The following is a 25113-nucleotide window of genomic DNA, read 5'->3' on the forward strand; positions in this document are numbered from 1 at the left end:
TATTTCACATATATTTTGTTATTGCATTTATTTTAAACATTTATATAGCTGCTCATCTTTCAGCCAACTATGGGTGTCTCCCAATCATTTTCTTTTGAAGTCAACCTAAGATAAATCACTAACTTACTTTTGAGATCCAGCACTTTTGTCCACAGTGGCTTGGAGACATTGAGTGATATTCACCAACAGGGATTAAAAAGAGTATAACCAGATTGACCAGTATAATACCACAAACAAATGACACCCTGCCAACAGGGGATGGATGGTTAGCTAGTTCTCATCTCAAATGGTTTCTCTGTGGCCATTTTAAAGTCCAGCAATAAGGGGGTAGTCCAGATATGTGGGGGCAAAATAGTTCACAGTTCCACTAGTATTGAGAAGGCTTGATGGGACAGCTTTCTCTCTTCAGCCTTATCATATGGATAGTTTTAGTTTGGAGAGGGCAGTCCTAAAGACATCCGGATCCTGAGCCATATAGAATTTTAAAATAAATAACCAGCATCTTGAATTTGGGGATCAGTACAGATTCCAGAGGAGTGTAGTGCAGTTGGTTCAGCTACCAAAGAAAATGCATTATGTGGGGGAACTTTGGAATAACTATCCAGGCTGCCTCATGGCATACCAGCTGAAGCTTCCTAATGGTCTTCAGGGGAAGTCCTATGTTGACTGAATTGCAGTAGCCCAGCTTTTTGTTAGGCAAAACTCTTAACAAAGATGCCTAGGAGAAATAGACAAAAAGGCAAAAATTTTGTGAATTTTTAGAATCTGATATAGAATGGGAAAAATGAATATAATACTTTTTTTTATTCTGCTCTGTCACTAGAAAGAAAAGGAGGGAAGGATTATTTCATTACAGGAATCTGTACAAAGGCATTGGATTTTGGATTCATATGAATCCAAGTAGGAAAGCCCAATATCCAAAGCAATGATGTATATCTGTTTTCCAGTCACTTGAATTTAGAATAATTAAATAAGCTTTGATTCAGATGAAGTTCTGACTCATTGTTTGTGTATTTTTGGGTCTGGCAACAAAGAAGGAAAGGAATAATACTAGATTCAGTTGCATCTCCAGGGAAGGCTGTGATTAGCTGATTGGAAAGGAATTTGGCTTCTGCATATCCAGTTGAGATCCAATGGTTTTGGCCACAATAACTGAGTGTTAGTCAAGTAGAGCACTATGACTCCTCTGAAGACTGGCTGGAATCTTTTGATGGAGACAATCATTTTACATTTTGGCTGCAATCCTGAGCACACTTATTTACAAGAGAAGCTCATCAATTTCTGCTGGATTTTGATTCTACTACAGTTAGAAATAAACATCTTCAGGATTTAAGATCATTGAATAAGCATAATTCAGGATAAGTCAAAGTTAATGTACAAATAGTTTAAATTGTGCAGAAAATTGTGTTGGTAAAATAGCTGTGCTCACTATCTTTTTTAAATGGTTGTTTTCTTTGCAGGATACTAAGACAATATTTCCCTTCTACTTCCAGAAGGTCAACTTGAATGGCTCAAGATTTTGGCATCAATTTTCTGCTTAGGTAAGCAGCTTCAAAATGTTCACATCCCAAGTTAAACTCACATAGGAACATTTTCTGCAGCTCTTTAAAGCAGCTGTGTCTCTTCATGGGATTCAGAGCTTCCCTTATCATTGACAGACAATCCCAACAACAACAACAAAAATGAGCAATTTTAAAGAGTTTCATATGGGTTCTGTGTTCATGTCCTCTTCACTGGTCCAAAATATTTTTATGGAATTGAAAACATATGAAGAACGGCTGCAGGACTTGGATTTGGCTAGTCCAGAGAAAAGAAGAAATAGGGGTGACATGATAACAGTATTCCAGTATTTGAGGGGCTGCCACAAAGAAGAAGGAGTCAAATTATTCTCCAAAGCACCAGAGGCCAGGACAAGAAACAATGGTTGAAAACTGATCAAAGAGAGAAGCAACCTGGAGGTTTTTAAGAAGAGACTGGACAGTCACTTGTCTGAGATGGTATAGGTCAGGGGTAGGCAACCTTGGCTCTTTTATGACTCGTGGACTTCAACTCCCAGAATTCCTGAGCCAGCACAGTCCACGAGTCATAAAAGAGCCAAGGTTGCCTACCCCTGGTATAGGTTCTCCTGCTTGAGCAGGGGGCTGGACTAGAAAACATCCAAGGTCCCATTCTATTCTATTCTATTCTATTCTATTCTATTCTATTCTATTCTATTCTATTCTATTCTATTCTATTCTTCCATTCCATTCCATTCCATTCCATTCCTATTGCTTGCCTCCAGAATAAAAAGAAATTATACTGACTGCATTTTAACATCTTAGCAGATGATTGACTTTATGTGGGCCAACTTAATACTTAGAAGAGAAATCATGAGAGATCGAGAAATATTAAAAAACCTCTTTTGTAATGTTGCCAAGAGCATGGATATGAACCTGTGGCATCTTTACATTTTTAAAAACATTTGATCAGTTTGTAAGCAACTTCACAGGCACTAATCATTCCTCTACCCTCCCATTCCTTCATTTACTATTAGTCATACTTAGCCCTGTCTAACCCCTCTGTTTGGAAAGGGGTGGAGCCTTGCTGATTACAATCTCTTATAGGGCAACTATACATTATAACGGTACTTTCTTATATTTGTGATATTTTATGAGAACATTTGTCACAAGTTGGTTTAACTGGAAAGTAATGATGCAGCCAGGTATATGATCCATTGTAATTATGAGTGTGCAGTGGATATTTTCAAAATTTTAATTCCAGAACTGAAGTGGACTACTAAGAGTTATTCTGTGGTAAGATGGGAAGTCAATAAATTTAATAAGTAAAATAAAAATAATTTTTGGGTGATGTCTGGATTGAAGCAAGAGTCCTCTAAAGCAGACAGATTCTTGAGTCCCCCTAAAGATATATTAGTAATGCTGTTGATGAAGTCAAGTCGGTTTTTTCTTTAAAAAAAAAAAAAAAGTCCTGAAGATACACAATTATGTCCTTCCATTTTCAATTTTTATTTATTTCAGAATTATTTCCCAGCTCTCCCTAAAAACTCGTTGAAAGTGCAGAATAAGACTCACAGAATTAGAATGCTTAGAATGATACATTTTGAAATGATGTCTTGACTGTTTTCTAGAGGGATAATATCTATCCTTGTTTTGGTATCTTGTTGCAGGATGATCTGGAAACTTGCTTTAACATTGTTTCTCATGTCCACTCTGGTTCAAGTGATAGAACCCAGGAAAAACCGCCCTGCAGGAGCCATCCCTTCCCCTTACAAAGGCAGCAGAAGTAATAACTCTGACCGGCGGCCACATCTGAACAAAGAAGTGCTGGCTTCCAGCCAGGAGGCCTTGGTGGTTACAGAGAGGAAATATCTGAAAAGCGACTGGTGCAAAACCCAACCCTTACGGCAGACGGTCAGTGAGGAGGGCTGCCTTAGCCGCACAATTATAAACCGCTTCTGCTATGGCCAGTGCAACTCCTTCTATATTCCCCGCCATGTTAAAAAAGAGGAGGAGTCTTTCCAATCATGTGCCTTTTGCAAGCCTCAGAAGGTCACCTCCTTCACAGTGGAGCTAGAGTGCCCTGGACTGGACCCACCTTTTCGACTTAAGAAGATCCAGAAAGTCAAGCAATGCCGATGTATGTCGGTGAACCTGAGCAGTACAGGCAAACAATAAAAGTGAGACTTGGCAGCTGACTCTGCTTAAACCTTTTCTTCAGACACAAAACTGGTTGACTGTTTCTTCCTTGATTAATTTTGGAACATTCCTAGAGCAGCATCCTTTTCTTTGTTTGCCTACTGGAAATAAAGGCTGCTATCAGCTGATCAGAACATGCTATCCTTATTACCCAAACAGCTCTTTGACCACTGGGCTTGCCACTAAGTGAGAAATCATTGTCTGATGTAAAAGTGAACATTTTGGTGGCCAGTGATATAAATTCAGTAATTAACTCTTCCTTCCACTGTGTGGAAATTGTTTTGGCTTTCACTTCACGCTTTTGGATGAATAATGGCTGAATTGAAGTATTTGTCATTTTCCTATCTCAGTCTCGGTTAACGTTTTGGCTTATTTCTGACTACTTAATCCTGTCTTCCGTGGAATGGATACAGCTAGGAACAGCAAAAGGAAGCAGTGATCTCTCTTGATTGATAAGACTTGTGTGCCTTTTAAGCAGCCTTATCGTCTGTGGATATATCAGCTTGCACTTTCCAATGAAGAGGCTGAAGTGGATTTATATCCATTTTCAACTAAATTGTCTCAAGTACAGAATGCTACAGCAATGTCTCATTTGTCATATTATTGCAAATAATTGTTAAACTTTTTAATATAGACATAAGCATGTATAATTTGTGAGATGACTCAATGTTTGAAGGGTTGAGATAAATCTTAAATAGGAGAGCAGATTATCCCTCCCCACAGGATTTTACTAGTGTTAAATTTCCTTCCCTAGACTCACTTTTGTGCATTTATCTCCATCTATGTTAATGACTACATTTGTGAAGGAGAGCAATATTGTGTTTGATCTATTGAAGTACCGTAGCAAAAAGCAAGCAGCATAATATATTTTTTCTTTAAATTAACTCCTGTTTTCTGTATGCAAAATTGCATCTACGTAGGATAAAATGTAAGAAAGGACTTGATAAACCCAATTAATGCAAGGCTGCATGTTCCAGGAGTTACCATTTAGATTCCTTTGAAAATTTCTGGGTAACTCTGATGGTGACCCCCATTGCATGGCTTGAAGTTTGCATTTGTGATAGGTATAGCCCAAGTATTCAAATGTTCAAATACGTTTTTTGCTACTAGTTTCCTCCTGACGTGATCAGAAAGGCTCGAACAATTATTTTCTCAAAGCTGCAAGTTGATGTCACCTCAAGGGTTCATGGCATAGTTCTCTTTTTATGCTGGACAGGTTATTCTGAGAGGTTTTGAGTGGTTGATCTCCATTAGGCTTCTTCCAGTTATGGGGCTTGGCGCAGGAAGAGGGGATTGGGTAGGTATGTAGCCCTTAGAATTCAATCCCTGGATGTTACACAAGAACAATATCATGCTTAGAAAAGTACAGTAAAGAAGAATGGGGCTTGCTTTGGTGGTTTAATGATCATAACTTATGATTGCTATGAAAGATAATAGGGAAGATCTAGTTAAGATAGCTGTATTTTTATGTACAGGCTTGCTGCCCAAGAAAGCTGCTTCTTGGAGAAAAAGAACATTTGGTTCTTATTGTTAGGATATGGTAAACAATTGTTCAAGCAATAATGTAGGATGATTATTTAGTGGGATCTTTTTATCAGTCTGTTACAAACAAACCAGGCCTGCTATGATAGGGGAATGCTTTTTGGGTGGTTTTATAAGAGTTGAGTTAATGTTGTAATAGTTCATACTATTTAAATTTTGTTTTATAAATGAAAATGAAGTGGAATAAATGTTATAAATATAACAATTATTTTTAGGCGTATTATTGTTAAATTATAGAAAAAAGCTACTCTAGAGATATATGGAATTCTTGTATATTTGTTTCATATATATATTCGTAGAGCTTACGTTTAACCTTTGTTAGGGAATTTTCTTCATCCACTTAATTTAAATATGAAATAATTAAAATATCATAGAGCCATTATAGAATATTTCAGATAAAAGCAGTATACGTGTAGCTGAAAATAACCAGTGAAAACTATCACTCTGATATTATACTGTATGTATAGAAACTGTGAATGTAATAGACACACATTAATTTCCAATTTTCTGTTATAGAGAGAGAACTTTTAACTCTCCAGTTTTATTGCATGTCATCAACCCCAAGGATATGGTTGTAGTTGAGCAGCATATCAGAAATTAAAGGTCCCTTGTCAATGCAATGTATGTATATGTATAATATATATAAAACCTCAATTTTTAAATAAACTGGGTTTATTGATTGATGTTTTGGAATGGATAAAAGTGAATTTAAGGGTATCATGATTATTCTGCTTCAAAGGAATAGTTGTAAGTACACAAACTTCAACATAACATTAATGTAACACCTAGTTAACATTATTGTACTCTTGATAAGCAGTTGAAGCTGTTGTCATATGAAAGTATTATTTTAAGGGAAATAAATGAAGGAAACCTTTCATTACAACTGTACTAAAATTGAGCTACTGAATTTTCTTTCTAACATCTCAACTATGTTCCTCATTGCAATTTTCTATATTCTTTTAGTGAAAGGTGTAGGACTAAGTGTCAAAGCGGTATTACCCAAAAAATAACATGGAACAATAAATAGGTAACCATTGGAACAGACTTCTGTTTTGGGATCAAAATTAAACATGTCCCCCCCAAATATGAACAAGGATGTTCTATCAATATCCATAACATAACAGAGTGGTGGTCTAATTCATAACAGAGTGGTGGTCTAATTCAGGAAATCACTAATGTTCAGCTCCAAACAGGTACTCTTACATGAAGTAGAGACACTTAACATGAAGTTTTTCTTCCATAAAAATTGCACTGAACTGGATCCAATTTTAGTTCTAGTGATCCACTAAAACCAAAGCAATTCACCTTAGTTATAACCAGAGTCATCATCCAAATTTAGGCAACAGCCAGTCCTGATGTCAACAGCTTTTTCCTTTTGGCTGTTCCATCTTTGCTTGGCAGAGGTGCTGAATCTTGTCCAGTAAGGAAATGGATTAGCCTGATTCCTGAGTTCTAATGGGTTATTGTCAATGACTATAGACAAGGCAGCAAGCAGGGTTATAAACACCAATCTATGCCTAGTGTTGGGAGTGCTTCACTCAGTCTGGCCTATAAGAGCTAGACTGGCATTCCTGGATACATTCCTAAGCATAACTTGAGCTCATTGATTAAATTAAATTAGTTTGGTTAAAGCTGAATCACAACCACTTTTATGTTCTTCCCAAACCACTACAAACCCCCGTATTATGGTATTGTTGCATGGTATTCTTCTTTCGACTTTATAACAAAAAGTCTTGCATCGAATTATTAAGGAACTATTGCTACTTTCTTCAACCCAGCATCTTTTCCAGTTGTGTTACAATAGCTCCTATGGACCCAAATGACCCGGCCTTTGGAATTGGAATGATGGGAACCACGTAAATTAATGTAGGAAGATGACGAAGTCTGAGCTACTGGCTGTAATGCTACTCGGTATGATATAAAGCTTAGAGATAGATAAACCATTTTTCTTGCTAATTCAAAGCTTCTAATACTTTTAAGACATTAGTCTGCCATCTGGTGGTAGATAGATTAATCCGTCAGCTATAAATTGTCATGTTCACAGATAATACTCAATATAGAGATAACCCAGCTTGCTGTCTTGGGTAGGCTTTCAATTGACAACTCTTGTGCTGTTAAGATATTCTTACAATAACCGCATTTTGGAATTTTCAGTAGACAGTAATGATTTGGAATAAGAACTGGAGACTAAGAGTTATTTGCAAATAGGAATATACTGCAAGTTACAGATCCCAAACTAGTGACAATAAAAACATCATCTCTAATTGTCTATGAAAATTCTCAGTCATCCAAGTCATGGTTGTCCCAAAGGTGCTTTTTCAAAAGGCAACTGGACTTCCTTTGTTTTGCTTGAAGACGTTTCACTTCTCATCCAAGGAAGTTTTTCAGTTCTGACAGTCAGAATTGAAGAAGCTTCTTGGAAGAGAAGCACCTTTGGGATAATAACCTCTAATTCTTACCCCCAGCCTATTGTTCTAAGGCTTCTTTTCCTGGCACCATACGTAGCTTTGGTGAGATAAGAAAGCCATATAATGTAGTTAGCCTTTAAAGTCAGTAGAAGCCAACTAACAAAACCAAAGCATGAATTGCATTCGTTTGAAGAAAGGACAGATGAATGTCATAAGATGGCACTTATTAAAAATAAGCCATGTTACACCGATTACTTGCAACCAATCAACAAAAGCAGAAAAGGATGCTATTTTGCACTGTAATGCTTGTTTAGAGGTTAGAAATGGGATTCCTTTTTTCTGGTAAGGTCCACAGTATCTTAGTTAAATCCTACTGCCATCCCTATTTCATTAATGGTTGGGACTAAAACCAAAATGGACACAATTTTCACATCTGTCCGAAACCAACAATGACAATATGCTCCAGGCATTCTGCTAACACCAACTTCTTACACCAGTTTCAGTCTAGGACAGGGGTAGGCAACCTTGGCTCTTTTATGACTCGTGGATTTCAACTCCCAGAATTCCTGAGCCAGCCATGCTGGCTCAGGAATTCTGGGAGTTGAAGTCCACAAGTCATAAAAGAGCCAAGGTTGCCTATCCCTGATCTAGGAAATGGGATTAAGTAGGTTTCAATAATCCAGAGCAGGAAGCATTTCCTGAATGGGGTATGGCTGAGAGAAATGAGGTATGGTCTGAGTAATCTAGAATAAGAAGAGACCTAGAGGTGCAGTGGTTAAAGTACAGTATTGCAGGCAAACTCTGCCCACAGCCTGGTGTTCAATCCTGACAGGGCTCAAGGTTGACTCGGCTTTCCAACTTCCTGAGCTTGGTAAAATGAGGACCCAGATTATTGGGGCAATTTGCAAATAATGCTTCTACACTAAACTGAAAAGAGTGTTGTAAAGTGGTCTATAAGTCTAAGTGTTATTGTTATTACTAGAAGAACTTCCCTTGATTTAGGTCTGAATAGGTTGAGAACAATATGGTAAATTAAGCCAGAAAGCATGCCTCAGCTTTGTATATATCTCTTTTCTGGTTCTTCCCTTGATGTTGACTTTATGTGCTGTTTTAGATAATATTGTACATTTCTCAAAAGAGCAAGTTTTAATTTTTTTAAAATAAAAAATACATTTTTTGCAATCGAGTAATTGTTAGTCATCTCAAAGCCACAAAAACGGAAGTACTATATGCACAATACAACACTGATCTTATTATTTCTTTTATTTTTCATATAAATTAACATTCTAAAAAAAATTGGAATAGAAACACTAAATACAATATTGCACATAGCGATCTTTGTTAAGTGTAGCATTATTCAGTTTAGAATGGCAATATACACACAGTAGATACTGAAGGGGACAGGATATCTACAAAACAGAAACATGCTTCAATGTTTTTAAATGCATTTAAATGAAAAAAGAATGCAGAAACAGCAAAAGACTATAAATTACATAAATACAAACATGAGTTTTAATCAGTGCTATTAAAATATGCTTTACTTCTTTAATTGCTTTTGATAGGTCTTTTTGTAACAATCTTCTCTTTTTCCCTTTCCCAAAGAAATAATCTTATTCCTGATGCTATTGGATCATATAATGCAGTTTTGGGGCTATCCTAAAAGATGATAGAGTTTCAAGCTGATTATGTAACAGGAAATCATTCCCCAGTGGAGGAAAAAATATATTTTTTAGTGACTGGTATTTTAAAAATTCAATTCCTGAGGTCATATTTTATGCAGCCCTTATGATTCCTGGAATCACATATTAATCTCTGGACAACCAGGTATCATATAGTGGGTTACATCAAGAAAAATAAATATTTCAAAACTTAGAAATTGCATCTCTCTAGCACCTTCTATGCTAAGAGGCATTGAGATATATACATTGTTTCCCTACTTTTGGCTTTTTTAATCTTTTAAAAAGTTGCTCTTAGAAAGTGTGGAGAAAATGTGGTAAACTAGATCTGCCCAATCATTAAATTGTTTTTAGCAGTTGAGGCAGAAGGATTGCAAAACAATTGCATCTGCTGTACTTTTTGTAATACAAGTACTTAATAAAATGTGAGATCAAACAGAAGTAATAATCTTTGCTTTATCACCAGAAAAACCAAGGCTCTTGATAATCCTTCATAATTTTGAATAAGAAAAGGGAAAGATCTTTACTATTTTTTTTTTTTAAACTCAAGAGTTTGATAGAAAGTCTACAAGTTTCCTGTCACTCTGCAAACAGTTTCTTCAAGGAATATAATATTGAAATACGCGAGATTGTTTGGTATCTACCAAGTGAGTCCTGTGCTTAACTGTAATTGGGTTTTCCCCCTTTTGTTTTCGTTCCATTCATTAATATCAGCAAATCATGATCAACTTTGTCAATTATAATAATAGCTGGGATTGAATGTCATATTTATGACATATTTTGTCAGGAGGCAATGAAGTAACTTTGGAGACCATGGCTTAGAGTGTAAAAGAAACACTTTTACCAATTCAGAGTACACTTACAAGGTCCATATGAAATGGATACAAAGAGTTCTTGAGAAGTAACGTTCTCTCTAATCTAAATGCAATGTATTTGCTTTGGGGGAAAAAATTCCTGCAGGAATGGAAGTATAACATCTATATGAAGTTAGATGTTTATAAAGTTTTCAGTATGTCTAGGGACATACTGAAATACTGCTGCTTATACAGACTACTTTAGTCTTTATTAATATTATACCGTATAAATTGCAAAATAATGTTTGGATGGAAAAGAATGTAGCATATGGGGTGCCTGTAAGAGAGAGATATCAAATGGCTTCCATTACTGGGTATCCATCGTGCAAATCTGTTTATCAGTGAATGTTCATAGTAGTCAGTGTAAACAGGAAACAAAATGCAAGAAAATCAACAAAACAAATGGGCTGAACGGTAATATTTCCTTTCCCCTACCTCCCAAGGCATGATCAATTTATTGAGTCTGGATACAAAGACATAAGTCTTTCTTCTCTCATATTTTCATACTTATCTTTGCTTTCTGAAAATGAAGGACACAGAACAGAGTGAGCAAGAAGATAGTCAGTATTTCATAGCATATTCATAAACACTGAAAAACACCTGTGATATCATCCAAAGGTTATCCCATTATTTTCACAGTCCTGCATATGTTCAGTAACTTTGATACGTACAATATTAACCCCACTCTGCCTCCTGAAAAATAACTGTGCTACCTTATAGGATCAAAAGTCTTCTATGCATGCATGAAACACATTCAAACATTTATCTCCCAATGGAAAACATTAAAAAAGCCCTGCACATCGAAGTGGTTATGACCCACATCCTTAGTGAATGTGTATTTGACAATGTATAGTTAAAAAAGTAGTTACCAGGGAAATGTCACAGAGTAAGGTTTACCGTTAATAGCCCAAAACAAGATAAACAACCAGGGGGAAACAATTTTTCTATAACTCAAAGATCAAAATACAATTAAATAAGACTAGTTAGATATGAAGTTGAGTTTTCCCAAGATATAATCTCCAGATGCTTAAAACAAACCATTTATCTTGCATTATGGTTAAATGACTACAACAAGCTACTTGGTGCTTAGTCTACTGCCATCACCATCACTATTGCCTAAATCTAGCGATCTGCTTATTTTTATTTTATTTTTGCATTCATTTTCTACATCTTGGTTTAACATTTAACATTTAATTATAGATAGTAAGAATAATTATACTTACAATTCCAGAATCATGCTTTTGTTTTATATTGTAAAGTGATTTTCCTTTTTTCTGTCTACATACTTCTTCAGCCTCTTTAAGTCTGCAATACATTAATTCATCAAGTCAATAATCCTTGCAAAATACAAGACTGTTGTAGGACAAGTTCAATATACAACCATCCAGTTACTATGCAAAATATAAATTATCAGAAAATATCATCAAGGAAATCCTATTAGGCACCAAAAAACCTAATAGATACTGTAGCTGCTCTATGTTACTATAAAATTAATAGTCTTAGAATTAATAGAATAGAACAGAACAGAACAAAATAGAATAGAATAAGAGCTGGAAGAGATCTTGGAGGTCTTCTAGTCCAGCCCCCCGCTCAAGCAGGAGAACCTATACCATCTCATATAAGTGACTGTCCAGTCTCTTCTTAAAAACCTCCACTGATGGAGCGCCCACGATTTCTGAAGGCAAGCTGTTCCACTGGTTAATTGTCCTCACTGTTAGAAACTTTTTTCTTAATTCCAGATTGCTTCTATCTTTGGTCAGTTTCCAACCATTGTTTCTTGTCCTGCCCTCTGGTGCTTTGGAGAATAATTTGATCCCCTCTTCTTTGTGGCAGCCTCACAAATACTGGAATATTGCTATCATGTCAACTCTATTTCTTCTTTTCTTTAGACTAGCCAAACCCAAGTCCTGCAGCCATTCTTCATATGTTTTAGTCTCCAGGCCTTGGATCATCTTAGTTGCTCTTCTTTGAACTTTTTCCAAAGTCTCAACATCTTTTTTGTAGTATGGAGACAAAAATTGGTTGCAGTATTCCAGGTGTGGTCTCACTAAGGTTTTATAAAGTGGTACTAATACTTCACATGATCTTGTTTCTATGCCTCTGTTTATACAACCCAGGATTGTATTAGCTTTTTTGGCTACTGCTGCACATTGCTAGCTCATAGTCAATTGATTGTCCACTAGGACTCCAAGGTCCCTCTCACAGTTGCTGTTTTTGATCCAGGTCTCACTTAATCTGTATTTATATCTTTGATTTTTCCTGCCTAAATATAAAACTTTGCTTTTCTCCACATTAAAACTCATTTTGTACCCGTATTGTTCCTATTTTTTCCTTATTCATATAAACTCAAAATATATTTTTTTAAAAAACTCATTTTGTTGGATAGGGCCCATTGTTCCAGTTTGTCAAAATCTTTTTGAATCCTGAGCTTTTTTTCTGGGGTGTTGGATACTCCTGCCAGTTTAGTGTCATCTGCAAATTTGATGAGTTCCCCTTCTATTCCTTCATCTAAGTCATTGATGAAGATATTGAAGAGTACTGGGCCTAACACAGAGCCTTGTGGTATCCCACAGCTTACTTCTCTCCATGTGGATGTAGTACTATTGAAGACTACTCGTTGTGTACAGTTTGTCAGCCAACTACAAATCCATCTGGTTGTGATGTTGCCTATTCCACCTTTTTTAGCTTACCAAGCAGTAGATTGTGGTCTACTTTGTCGAATGCCTTACTGAAATCTAAGTATACTATGTCCACAGCATTGCACTGGTCTACTAATTTGGTCACTTTATCAAAGAATGAAATAAGATTGGTTTGGTATGATCTGTTTTTTAGCCTGAATAGAAAGATAGCAGCTACCCAGAAATTGCTTGTTGAAAACTGTAGATACATTCGGCAAGACGTAATTTCCATAGTTTAAACAAGTAACACTGTAATAATTGGCTATGTCTTCATATGGAAGTTGAAGAAGAATCTAGAATGTTTCCAAACAAATATACTTTAGACTCTTAGAAAATTGGAGAGCAAAAATGAAGAGCATTCTACTGATATCCTGCTGAGCTTTGTTAGATTTATATCCTGCTTTCCTCCAGGAATTTAAACTGTCCCAAAGCAGTCCCTTCTCCAATTTCTCCTACAACCACTACCACATGGGTAGGGAGAGACAGTGAGTGACTCTAAGTCATTGTCACCATGCTTGACAGTGGACTTCAAGTTGTGGTCCTAAATCCATCATATTTGCAGTTATATCACAAGTACAAATAGGTGTCTCAATGTATGTGTATTTTGTATGAGTGTGTCTGTATGTTTGTATAAAAACTCCCTATGTACAGATACTTAAATCATTTTGGTCTCAAGGTACAATATACATATACATATATATGTGTGTTAAATTTGGATTGCTAACAAAGAGTTAAAGGGAAGCTGGTATAGCTATTTCAAGCTCCTTAGTTCTCATCAGCCAGATTTCTTCTTCCTGACCGGGTGCATCATAAAAAACACTTAAGACACACACATACATATATACACACACACATACATATACATATAGGTACAATACACCCACACACACACATATATAATGCCTATGCTACTTATTTCATATTTTTCTACTTGTTCTTTTTTCCTTTTTTCCACTACATTTTCAAGCCAAACATTACTAGAAGAATGAACTTGTACAGTATGTGACAAATAAGTCAAGAACTCAAAAGATTTTTTGAAAGAGCCTCAACGGCATCTTATGCCATCCATTGAGGGGTAAACTCCCAACTCTTGAGTGAAACATTTTATTATCACAGACTCTCAGAATCTGCTGCCTGAGATTTAAAGTCTTCATGAACGGGAGGGTCTTTGCTCTGGCAAGGCCTTACCATTCTTCTCATACAGTGATTTGGACTTACAAGCTCATTCCTTCCGATATGCAGGCAATTTGTTAGGAGTTGTAAGGGAAAGAACAGAGCATTTCAGGAGACAGTATGGCTACATGCTAGCATTTCTGGAAACTGTCTAAAGCTTGTTTAGATGGAAAAATCTCCAGTCCAATCCAACACATACACAAAGAAACTACTAAAACTGCAGCAAGAGAAGTTATTTCTCTGATTTCTGTTCAGAGCAGATGGTGATGGGGAAACTGGCTATCTGAATAAAAGCATTTATTTGCAAGAGTATTTTCCTTCAGACTAAAATGCTGACAAGAGTCCAAAGCCGCAAACAATAAAATTAATGAAAATAATCATTATAGGCTGTGTTTGAGAGATAACTCAGATGATTGTTTCCCAGTACCAAACAAGATGCCTGTGGCATGGATGCAAACAAAACTTCAATAAACTGTGCATACTTTGATTGTGTTTGCTTTCACCACAACACAACCCAGTAGTTAAACCACATTCCTGTTTTTTAAACCCTAATCTATATTGGCTGCAGCAATGGCTGAGGAAAACAGCCAGGGACATAAAAGCTTGCAGAAGATGCAAGTTTTAGGAGACCTAGTTGATGAAACCTCTTAGCCATAGGAACAACATGTTTGTTCATCTAAAGCCAAAGGCTAACAGAGGTGCAAAAGTGTCATGTCTGGGACCTTCAGGATTGTAGTAGAGACATCCCACTCCCAAGATGGCAATACTTATGTTTTATGGAAGATGACAGTCTTGGAAAGGAATCCATCACACACGGGAAGAAGGAAATGTTCCTTACAAACAACATTAGGCAGGGTCTAAATGTAATTTAGCCTTCCAATTTTTTGAAGGGTAGTAATAGGTTATTTGGTGATGATCTCAGAAAGGCTGTGGCCACTTTATTACTAATGGCAAACATCAGTAATAGTGATATGAAATAACCTCTGACTTGAAGTTTTTAAAGTCACAGAATCAATATTTCAATATTGTTTTTTTTTATGTGTGACATACAAACTATGGAATGTGGGCATAAACTATAATTGATTAAGAAGAATACACTAATCATGGTCATGCTGATGTTAAATTCAAAATGCTAAATAAAATTAAATTTCAGAATTTCCAAGATGACTTCCTTGGAAATGCTAGGTATTATCTCAAGTGGAAAACTGAATAGCTCTGCTGCAAGGACAAGATTCCAAGAGTTAGGATTTGGGCTGGCTAAGTATTAAAGGAAATGTTTTGGGACAATCCAATTGTGCACAAGCAAGGAAAGCATCTCTTAATCCAAAATAAAGCCAGACCATTGATCAATATAAATAACATAGAGAGCATTAACTTAAACCTATGGAGAGAAGCCAAGAGGTGATTCAAAGTGAATCATCCTGGGGGCATCCAAATGAAAATATTTCTGGTCAAATTTGGGATAAGTAGGATTAAGGAATGAATGAATGTGCACGTGGAAATGTTAGCTAGTCTAACAGTCCAAGATTTAATTGTTTATGACCCCCAGACACACAGAGCACATCTAATTTCCCTCTTACATTAATGTAAGGCATCTCAAGGTGAACAGCTGGACATGATTATTGTCCAATAAAAACATAGAAATAACAAAAAAAAAACCTATTGGAATCAAGGGAACCCCCAAATAAGCTATATCTGGGTATAAATCAAACAGACCTACTAGGCAGAAGGAAGAGAGCTGTTCTCTGTATCAAAGAGAGGTTTGTGTTAAACTAGAAACTTCAAAAAGTGATAGGTTCCACTTCAGAATCACTGTGGGTGACAGTTACCAGATTACCGAAGTAACTGAATGCAGGAGACTGTGCTACTGCTTTCTAGACCAGAGGTAATCAGAGTGGTGGGTTCTATTATCCTCACACGAACTCAGTACACACATTTGAGAAAGGGGCAATATTTTTAGTTTTCTTATAGGGCTACATTTAAGAGAATTCCTTGTGGTACTGAGCAAAAGAAATACAGACCAGGAATTAATGATAGGTGACATGGAGAGATTTGTGCAAGACGTACATGGTGTAGAAGCAGTGGTGGGATTCAGCCAGTTCGTACCACTTCGGCAGAACTGGTAGCTAATTTTTTGTTGGTCAGGCTCAGAATGGATTTCCGGAAGCGGCATCCACACAGAGAACCGGTTGTTTACATATTTGAATCCCGCCACTGTGTAGAAGTAAGGGAAACAGTGACATGTACCATTGTGGAAGGTGATGCACACTGAAGCAAAATTACTTTAACATGCAGTCTGAGCTAGAGTTGACTGGGTCAGAAAAGATCCTGATATCGTGGTGGATAATGCATTAAATGAGAGAAACTTAGTGATGAGCAGAAATGAATTCCATCAGTGTTGATAGATAATTGGAACTACCAATATCAGAATGTAAAGCATTATACCTCAAAGGCCTGTTCAGTAGAGTATATGCATCCATGCTTTGATAAAAGTCTGACACCTAATATTGTTAAATATTAGCGAACATTTTCCTTATGCTGCAAACTTTGCTTTCATTCAACATTTCATGATCAAGGAAAGACATTTAGAACTAGCTATCCTTCCCCCATGCACAAGACTTTCTGTTACTCAAGAGCTGGGGTAAAAAATGAAGTGAATATAAATAAGGCACTTTAACTTTTTATACACTCAAATGAAGTAATTGGAAAATGACATTGACATATTCCTACACACATACTTCATTTGTGTGCACGCATGTATGTAGGTAGACAAAGATGTATACAGAACCCATGCCTAGTACTTAAGAATATTTTTGAATGTTTAAATAGCATTAGTACTTTGACTTATATACAGCTTCATAGTGCTTTATAGCATTCTCTAAGCGGTTTACAGAGTCCGGACAAATAACACAGTTCCTTGTTCCCATCATAATGAAGTTGCTTGGTTTCTTTTTTCTTTTCCCCCTCTCCATACCTCTTATTTATTGTCAGGCAAGTTTATACAAAATGCTGGTTGTGATTAAGCCTGAAAACAGCATGCAAGATGAGCAAGATAGAAAGAGGGAAAAGAAACCAGACTTCCCTGAAGCAACATTTTATCTTCTTTCTCTACCAAACACCCAGCTGATCATGGCCTTATCATGGGAGAAATTTTCCCATCCTTCAACCCAGCCAGAAAAAAAAAAAGACACTTCCCATGCGACTAAGCATTAATAATTTTGTCTGAAGAAGTATCTCTGGTAGACAGATTCATTTCCGACTGGCTCCAAGTAGGCCTGGAGCAGATACTTTTACACTTTGCCCGAGTCTAGTCATACATGACTAATTTAAACAGACTGGCAAGCCTGGAATGTTTGTGTGCTTGAGAGATGAAGGTGTCAGAGCAACAGGGCTCTCAGGAGGACTTTAAGGAATAGCTCCCATTCTTTCTTAAACACACACGCACACACACACACAAACACAAACACACACACCATTTGTTTTAGTTCCAAGACCCTAGTGTGGCATTTATCCACTTATTAATTTAATACTTTCTGGAAAAAGAAAACAAATTTCCTAATTATTGCAGTTTTAAAACATAGCACCAGTTTAATTTGCATTTGCTTTTTAAGATGAAGGTATAAAATACTCTGTACTGATTTCCCAAGATTTATAGTACAGAAATTCTCATTTTTCAATGGGTATTGAAGATCAGCTTTTAAACTGAAATCCACAAACAGTGTAATTTGCACTTATAACTTAAAGATTAAGCCAGGTTGTATTCCAACAGACCATCAGCAGACCATATTTTTTTTATCAATAATATTTCCTTCACTACGACTAACCACAACCAAATTGTTTGATTTTTTTAAATGCAGCAAGTCCGGTCGGAAGAATTTAAATTGGCAAACTGGCATGATTCAACCCCCACCCCACTCCCACCTGACTCCAATCTTGTTCAGAGGAAAGAGAGCTGATTTTAAATTAATGCAAAGTGCTGGAAGACCTGGTGTCGGCTCTGACTTACTAAGATAATTTGGTTCTTGAATTAGTAGCAACCATTATTGGTGGGACTTCAAGGAAGGGTATGTCAATCTCTAGGCACCAGAATGAAGAAATGGGCAGGACATGGAAATTGTTAAGCTGTGGAGGGATATTGAGAGAAACAGGCATATACACAGAATGGGATGGAAACAACACCCAGTTCTCAGCATTAAGAACTTTAGCTTCTCCTGATTTTGTAGGTAAAATCCAAGTATATGCAGGGGGATATTCCATGCCTCCAACCTTTTCTGCCTTTTGGTTCTCCCAAGAATGAAAATTCCCATGTCTCCAGGTATCTTGTTCCCAAGTCAAATTCATTGACTTCTCTTTGAGAGCACATGCTACAAGATTTAATGCCCTTCTTTGGAAGTAGCAGTGACAGCTTACCGGCATGCTCCTTCCTATGCAGTGCATAGCTACACAATGCCAGACTTTAAATCGTTCAACAGCAAGCTTTAAATCATCCTGCCGAGTAATCTGTAGGGAGACATACCAGCCTTTCTTCAGAGGGAGATCAATGAGCTGTGGAGACATATTGCCCAAGAATCTACGCTTTCATCTAGAAGTACAACATGACACACCAGGTGCCAGCTTAACTGTTATTCCTGCAAAAGTGGGCAACTTTTATAGCAAAGCCTAGTCCCAAACACATCATGGGGCTTGATATTTTGGAAGTCAATAGTGCAAACCATTCGGATACTTTTAATTCAATCTGTGATAGACTTGGTGAAATGTGATTTGCATTACATATAGGGATATACAATTTGGAAAAATTAGTGATTTTCAAGCTTTAAAAAAAATTAAACTGGACTCTAGTGCAAGATAAGAATAGAGTGTGAATATAGAGAAAGGGAAAGCCTGTAAAATTGCCATTGAGTGAGCAAGCATTATAAAAATATTATGGCCATGACTTTGCTTTATTTGGTGCAGTTACCTTAACAAGGCAGAAATGAGAAGACAAGGTTTCAGAAAGGAGATTAACAAGACCTTCAATAAAGTCTCCACATTCTCTACCTTAAATCTACCATCATGACTAAGAATACTGGTGTTTTTATCAGCTTTGGTTAATCTAATTGCAAATGTTTGGGGAGAAGTATAACTAACCCAAGTAATCCATGCTAAATCTGGATAATCACAACATATTGTACATATGACTACTCCTGTAGTCAAATGTTTCATCAAATGTTTCAACCAATACAAATCAGCTATCTGACTTTTGGCTGATATAAACTGGGTTTATACATATTCCAAATATAAAACAATTTCACTGGACGCTCGGAGACAAAAATATCTAATCAGATTGGGATCAGATTGAAATGGGATGCCAAAAATTTAACTCAACTAAGCATTACCTGCCTGAACATCTTGCCAAAAAGGAATCGTTATATGCTGTCTGGGATCCAAACAAAGGCTGTACAGCGAGTTCCCAGAAGTGGCTGATGGGTTAAGCACACCTTCCTCAGCAGATTTTCTACAAACTCAATATGTAATTAAAGGAATATATACAGCTAGGCTAGACAGTGTCCTGGATGCCTTCATAGGAACTGCTTTATATACTACATCTAGAATGACTTAGAACCTAAATATCTGAAACAGTGCTATTTTCATAAGTGTATTCGGTTACATTATATTAGTATTGAGGCTAGGCAGAAACATATTTCTTTACCAAGAAAATATTACCAGGATTACAGGCATTGTCTAGCATTCTGCCTGATGCAGAAGAGATATATAGATATGTAGAAATAGATATATAGATACATGTCCATCTCATTCACAGAGTGACTCTGAGTTTAAAGTAAGATATTTCTGACAGAGAACCATTCAGCCTTATTGATCTCATTTAATAACTGAAAGTCTACTACTTCTCTGGGCAAAGTGTATTTTGGTCTTTGGTAGCAACTTCAACATTCAATTGGAATAGGTTTTCTTGTAATTTAAGCCCATGATTCTGTGATCTATGACAATATACACATCCTGGCATTCACTTTTCTGATAAGTGTTATCATAACATTCTTCAGGGTTTTTTTTCTTTCAGCATAAACATGCAAGTCTTTTCAATTACTTTTTCTAGAACTTAGTTTCTAGTTCCTTGATAAACCTTTGGCCTTCCCTTGATCTCATTCTTTTTTCAGCCCTGGTGCTCAGAAGGGGACATCATATTTGAAATGGAGCTTGACCAGTATAGAATAGAGTAGAATCACTGCTTCCTATAATTTGGAAACTATGTTTCTACTGATTTTTTCAGTGCTTAGGATAGAATTCATCTAACTCTGAAGACTTGAACTCATTGAAAATAAAAATTTCTTGACAATCTGGTTGCTCAACTTTTTCCTTTCAAATTTTCTATTAGGATACATGCCTTTTTTTTTTTTAGAGAAGACTGAGTGAAAAAAGGAATAGGGCAATTTATCCTTTTCTGTGGTTATTTGCTAACTTAGCATATCGACATTTTCACTAAACAGATTCTTTTCTTTTTATTTTTCCTGAACATATCTGAAGAAGCCCTTGTAGTATTCCGAGCATCCTTCACCAGTCTAGGTCATTTTGAACTTTATCATTTACAATTCCAACTTTTGTTTAATCTTCCTTGGAGACATCCTTATTCTTTTGAAATTTCAGATCATCACTGAACTCTTTGGTCAACCACACTTCTTTTGATACTTTTCTGTTTTTCTCCTCCACAGGAATTATTCAGTTTAATTCCTCCTTTCTTAGGAATTTCTACTCCTTACAGCTCTTTTTTCCTATTAGTTTTTCCTTGTCATGGAATCCTACTTAGCATTATTCTGTATTTATTAAAATCCACTTCAAGTACAAACTAGGTATTTGTTAAATTTTACTTTTTCTTAAACTCAGACACTTTATTATTACAGTCAGTTCTTTCCAGTACAATGTTTCTGCTACTTCCCTTTCATTAACTAAACATTCATTATATATTAACATTAAGTCATGGATAGCTTTCTTTTAGTATCTTCCTTCAGTAATTTTTCAGCAAGACAAGTCTGAATATTCTGGTGAGACAATCTGTCTCCCAATGGTTGCCATTGGTACTTACTGCTTCCTTGAAAGATCTGCAAAATACTTTGTGAAAGTATTTAAAATTATTCTAGTTAATGTTTAAAGAGTGCATCTTCTGTATTGTTAATATATTTTTGTTAGGCTCTCCTACACTGAAATAAAAAAAAAATCAATAATACGGTATGTATGTGGCATAAGGTATAAAAATAAATACAGGAGTCTCAGTCAGAAGACAATTGTAGATTGCTGTTATGACCAAAATAAATAAATAAATAAAAATAAAATAAAATAGGAACCTTTACAGGAAATTCTCTAAAATGTGTTATTTGGGTGCCTAAGGAATGATATGTATTAATGCCACATTCTATCCACAAAATGTCTTGTGTTCCCAGCATTTTAGTTAGAATCTTCACTTCAGTTTTATAACTCTTCTAACTCTCTGTAGCAGAGATAACATTTAATAGCACTGAGAAAATGCAAGCACATATGCTTCTTCCACTACAAAGACAAATGGGATCAGAAATGCCATTGCTTCTTTGCCAGTGCCCCTCTTCCAGAGACATAAGATATGCTGTTCATTTCAGGAATAAAATCTTTCCCTTTCAATTCACACCCTGCCTAAAACACAAGAGAAATGGTAGAGGATAAAGAGGTTAGGAAACCTTGGAATGAGCAATTAAGATTCCTGCCATCTCTCTTAGCCAAAAGTGAAGAAGAATGATGACTACTAAAAGAACAGAGTGCAGTCACACTCCATTGCTGTCAATGTTGAGCTAAGTAAACCTTTGGATACCCTCATGTATTATGAATGACTGGAATGTAAGCCATTGTTCATGCAAGCAATATCTGGTTACTCAAAGATTCAGCGCATACCACTGTGAATTGCATTTTTTTAAAAAAAGACCTCTGCATTTAAAATAAAATTCTGGAAAAGAGAAAAAGGTCAAAGGTTCCAGAGCAAAGTTAAAATGCAGACAGCAGGTGCAACATTTGGTTATGATGTCAATGAGAAAATGTCCATGTTTTGCTAAAAACTAGCTTGGGATTCTCCTAAATTATCAAAATACATCATCATATTGATAGCATGAAATAAAGCTTCAAGGTTTGGCTTTAGTAAAAGCTCCTGCCATTAATTCTTTGCTTCCATTTCTGGGATGAAATATAATACATACTACTAAAAGAATTGGAACCAGTTCATATATATATACTGTATATATTTGGACATACAGTAGTAGATGTGAGCCTATAAGGTGGAGCAGACTAAAGAAACCAGTAGCTTAGCAGTGAGGACTACTTTTATTGTAACAGCTACAGTTATAGAATCTTGCAAGCCTGAATGTGCTTCCTCCCCTCCCTCAATTTATCTTCATCTGAACTGGGGAAGGGCCTGAATGACACATTTAATCAAATTAGTTTCTTGGAATGAGCTCAAGCCCCAAATTTCCTCCTATCCTTCAAGGCTTTTCCCTATTCCTTCTGTACTAGAATAACTGGAACTCTTCTTAGAAGTTCACCATAGAAGAAATATGAACCTAATGATAGGTTAGAAAATCAAGTCAAATAGATACAAAAGATCCATCTGCCTCAGGTAACTTGGTGCCCACAAAACATTTCTATTCATGGACTGTAGGAATTGAAAATTATCTGAAAGGTATCAGGCTCAGATCTGTTTTAATCATCTTTGACAGATGCTCTCAGAACTTTTTGTTAACCATTTTTTTTTGTGGCCAAATAAATTTTTACTGATTTCCAATTGATATGGGCCACATTGTTCCTTTATATCTTCATCTTTGGTATCAGTAAAATTTCATTGTTGTAGTTTTATAAGCCATAGGAAGCTTTTATAAACCATAAGATGGAATATGGTAGAAAAACTGAAGATTAAAAAAATGTTAAAATGAATGTTATTGTACTGAGGATTCTATATTCTTCTGAGTTCAAAATAGCACTGTCAATGAAAATAATACACAAACACCTTAGGCCGAAATAATATGACTGAATGTAACATGAACATGAATCTCTTTTACATCTATTGATTTGAATTACTTGTGTTGGGGGGGGGGGAAGCAGAAGATAAGTTATGATAGACTGGGAGATCTGAGTGATTTGCAATAGATTAGCAAAGGTTTACAGTTCCTAATTATTTTAATAATAATGACTGATCTCCCTCCCCCAAACTGTTCTGCTTAAATGATAAAAGTTGTGGTGGAAGCAATTGGAATTGAATGTGGAATGCACAGCAACTGAAAGCTTTATTTGAGTTTTGCTAATTTGAAATATATTTTGCACTTGGAATTCTGTAAATCTGAGAGCATGTCTTTTGCTAAGTCAGGGCCAATGCATCCAGAGATTCTTAATATAAAAACAAAATAATTATCATAAGCTTACTTATGTTTTATGCTGTTGAGGAAATGAACCGAGCAACGGCTGCAAATCACCTAGAGTGCTGTCCGTGAATGGTTGGTGCTGATACATTCAGGCAGCATAACTGATGCTTTGTATTCTTTGCCTGATCTATTCCCACTGTTCAAAAATAGAAAAAGGAGCCTGCTCCCTTTAATAGTGAATTAAGAAAACATTTAGTAATAGACATGTAGGAGGACTTATTCCACCTTTTCTTTCTACAAAAAGCTTAGTCTTTATATATATAAAAAGATTAAACTGGAAAGCTTCATCCAAGTATTCATTTTTAAATGTAATGAACCAGGACTTTTCAACTTAAAAATATTCCTGGCCATTTAAAGAATATTTTGAATCACTGAGGAATAGCATGGTTGACTTTTCTGTCTTAGCACAATTCTTGAGTTGCTTTTTTTTTGTCTGTATACTTGAGCAACTCTTCAGTGAGTTGTTAATTTCAATTATCAAAAGGGAATTAATCACTTCAGTAAATCAGCCACTAACAGATAAATTAATGCAAAATGCACAGACTTCAGTAATGTAACTTTATTCAAGACACAGACTTGTCCATTCTATATCTGTTGGTCTGCAGTACAAAGTAGACTGCATAGCAAATACTCTTAAGAGGAGAAGGTGGAGACCATGTGTACCCCTGGAGTTCTGGTATGGTTTCCAGCCTTCTCCTCCCCCTCCCCCCTCCTCCTCAACTTTTACTAATTATAAGTTTAAAATAAATATAATAGTTTTAAGATATATGGCACAGTGTGATAAACGTAGAAAATCTTGGGAAAGACATAGCAAAGAGAAATTTAAAAATAGACAAATTTACCCTGATATGTTCCAGGTATAAACAGCAGTATCTCAGGGTAAAATCTTGCCAAGATATTTAGCAATATTATGCTGTTGTAAGAAGAAGTACAACATGTTCTATAGCAGCGTAACAGAGAGCATATAAATTCCACTATAATCTTTGATGAAGGAGACTTTAATATAAAAATCATTAGACTGTAGTAAATTTGCTAGAATTTAAAATGCTTGGGTACATTTACTGTTTTCATAGTGACAGAATCATAGTGACAGAAGGGCAGTAAGCCTACTAGCCATTATTATTTATTTTTATTTTCATATTTATATATTGCTTTCTTGAGTTACAAACCCAGTTTGTCTATCTGTAAACAGTCACAATACAAGTAATCCTGTACAGTTCATTTAGTGACCATTCCAAGTTAAAATGGCACTGAAAAAAGTGGCTTATGACCGTTTTTCACACTTACAACCATTGCAGTATCTCCATGGTCACATGATCAAAATTCAGACCTGGGACAACTGACTCATATTTATGACGGCTGCAGTGTCCCGGGGTTATGTGATCAACTGTTGCGATCTTCCGACAAGCAAAGTCAATGGGGAAGCCAGATTCACTAAAGAAATGTATTACTAACTTAACAATTGCAGTGATTCACTTAACAATTGTAGCAAGAAAGATTGTAAAATGGGGCAAATTTCACTTAACAACTGTCTTGCTTAGTAACAGACATTTTGGGCTCTGTTGTGGTTGTAAGTCGAGGACTACGTGTATAAGATAATCATGAAAAAAAGAAAGAAATCTCCTCCCTTCAGTCAGAATATCCAGCCTTAAATTCCCA

General features: G+C 36.0%; 2 protein-coding genes across 3 annotated transcripts in view; one reads left to right on the plus strand and one right to left on the minus strand.

Annotated features, from left to right (window-relative positions):
• Positions 1-6093, plus strand: part of GREM2 (gremlin 2, DAN family BMP antagonist) — a 28803-nt gene extending 22710 nt beyond the window's left edge. For both annotated transcript variants that reach the window (XM_015816685.1, XM_015816686.1), the window contains exons 2-3: positions 1461-1541; positions 3167-6093. In XM_015816685.1, the coding sequence (XP_015672171.1) occupies positions 1507-1541; positions 3167-3674 (543 nt within the window). In that variant the 5' untranslated portion in view covers positions 1461-1506 and the 3' untranslated portion in view covers positions 3675-6093. The remainder of the gene's footprint in view (positions 1-1460; positions 1542-3166) is intronic.
• Positions 6094-10668: 4575 nt separating this feature from the next.
• Positions 10669-25113, minus strand: part of FMN2 (formin 2) — a 67001-nt gene continuing 52556 nt past the window's right edge. The window contains exons 12-13 of the mRNA XM_015816691.1: positions 11399-11480; positions 10669-10695 (exon numbers count right to left, since the gene is read on the minus strand). Coding sequence (XP_015672177.1) covers positions 10669-10695; positions 11399-11480 — 109 coding nt within the window. The remainder of the gene's footprint in view (positions 10696-11398; positions 11481-25113) is intronic.

Source organism: Protobothrops mucrosquamatus, unplaced genomic scaffold, assembly GCF_001527695.2.
Source record: "Protobothrops mucrosquamatus isolate PMUCROS unplaced genomic scaffold, P.Mucros_1.0 scaffold480, whole genome shotgun sequence".
Classification (NCBI taxonomy): Eukaryota; Metazoa; Chordata; class Lepidosauria; order Squamata; family Viperidae; genus Protobothrops; species Protobothrops mucrosquamatus.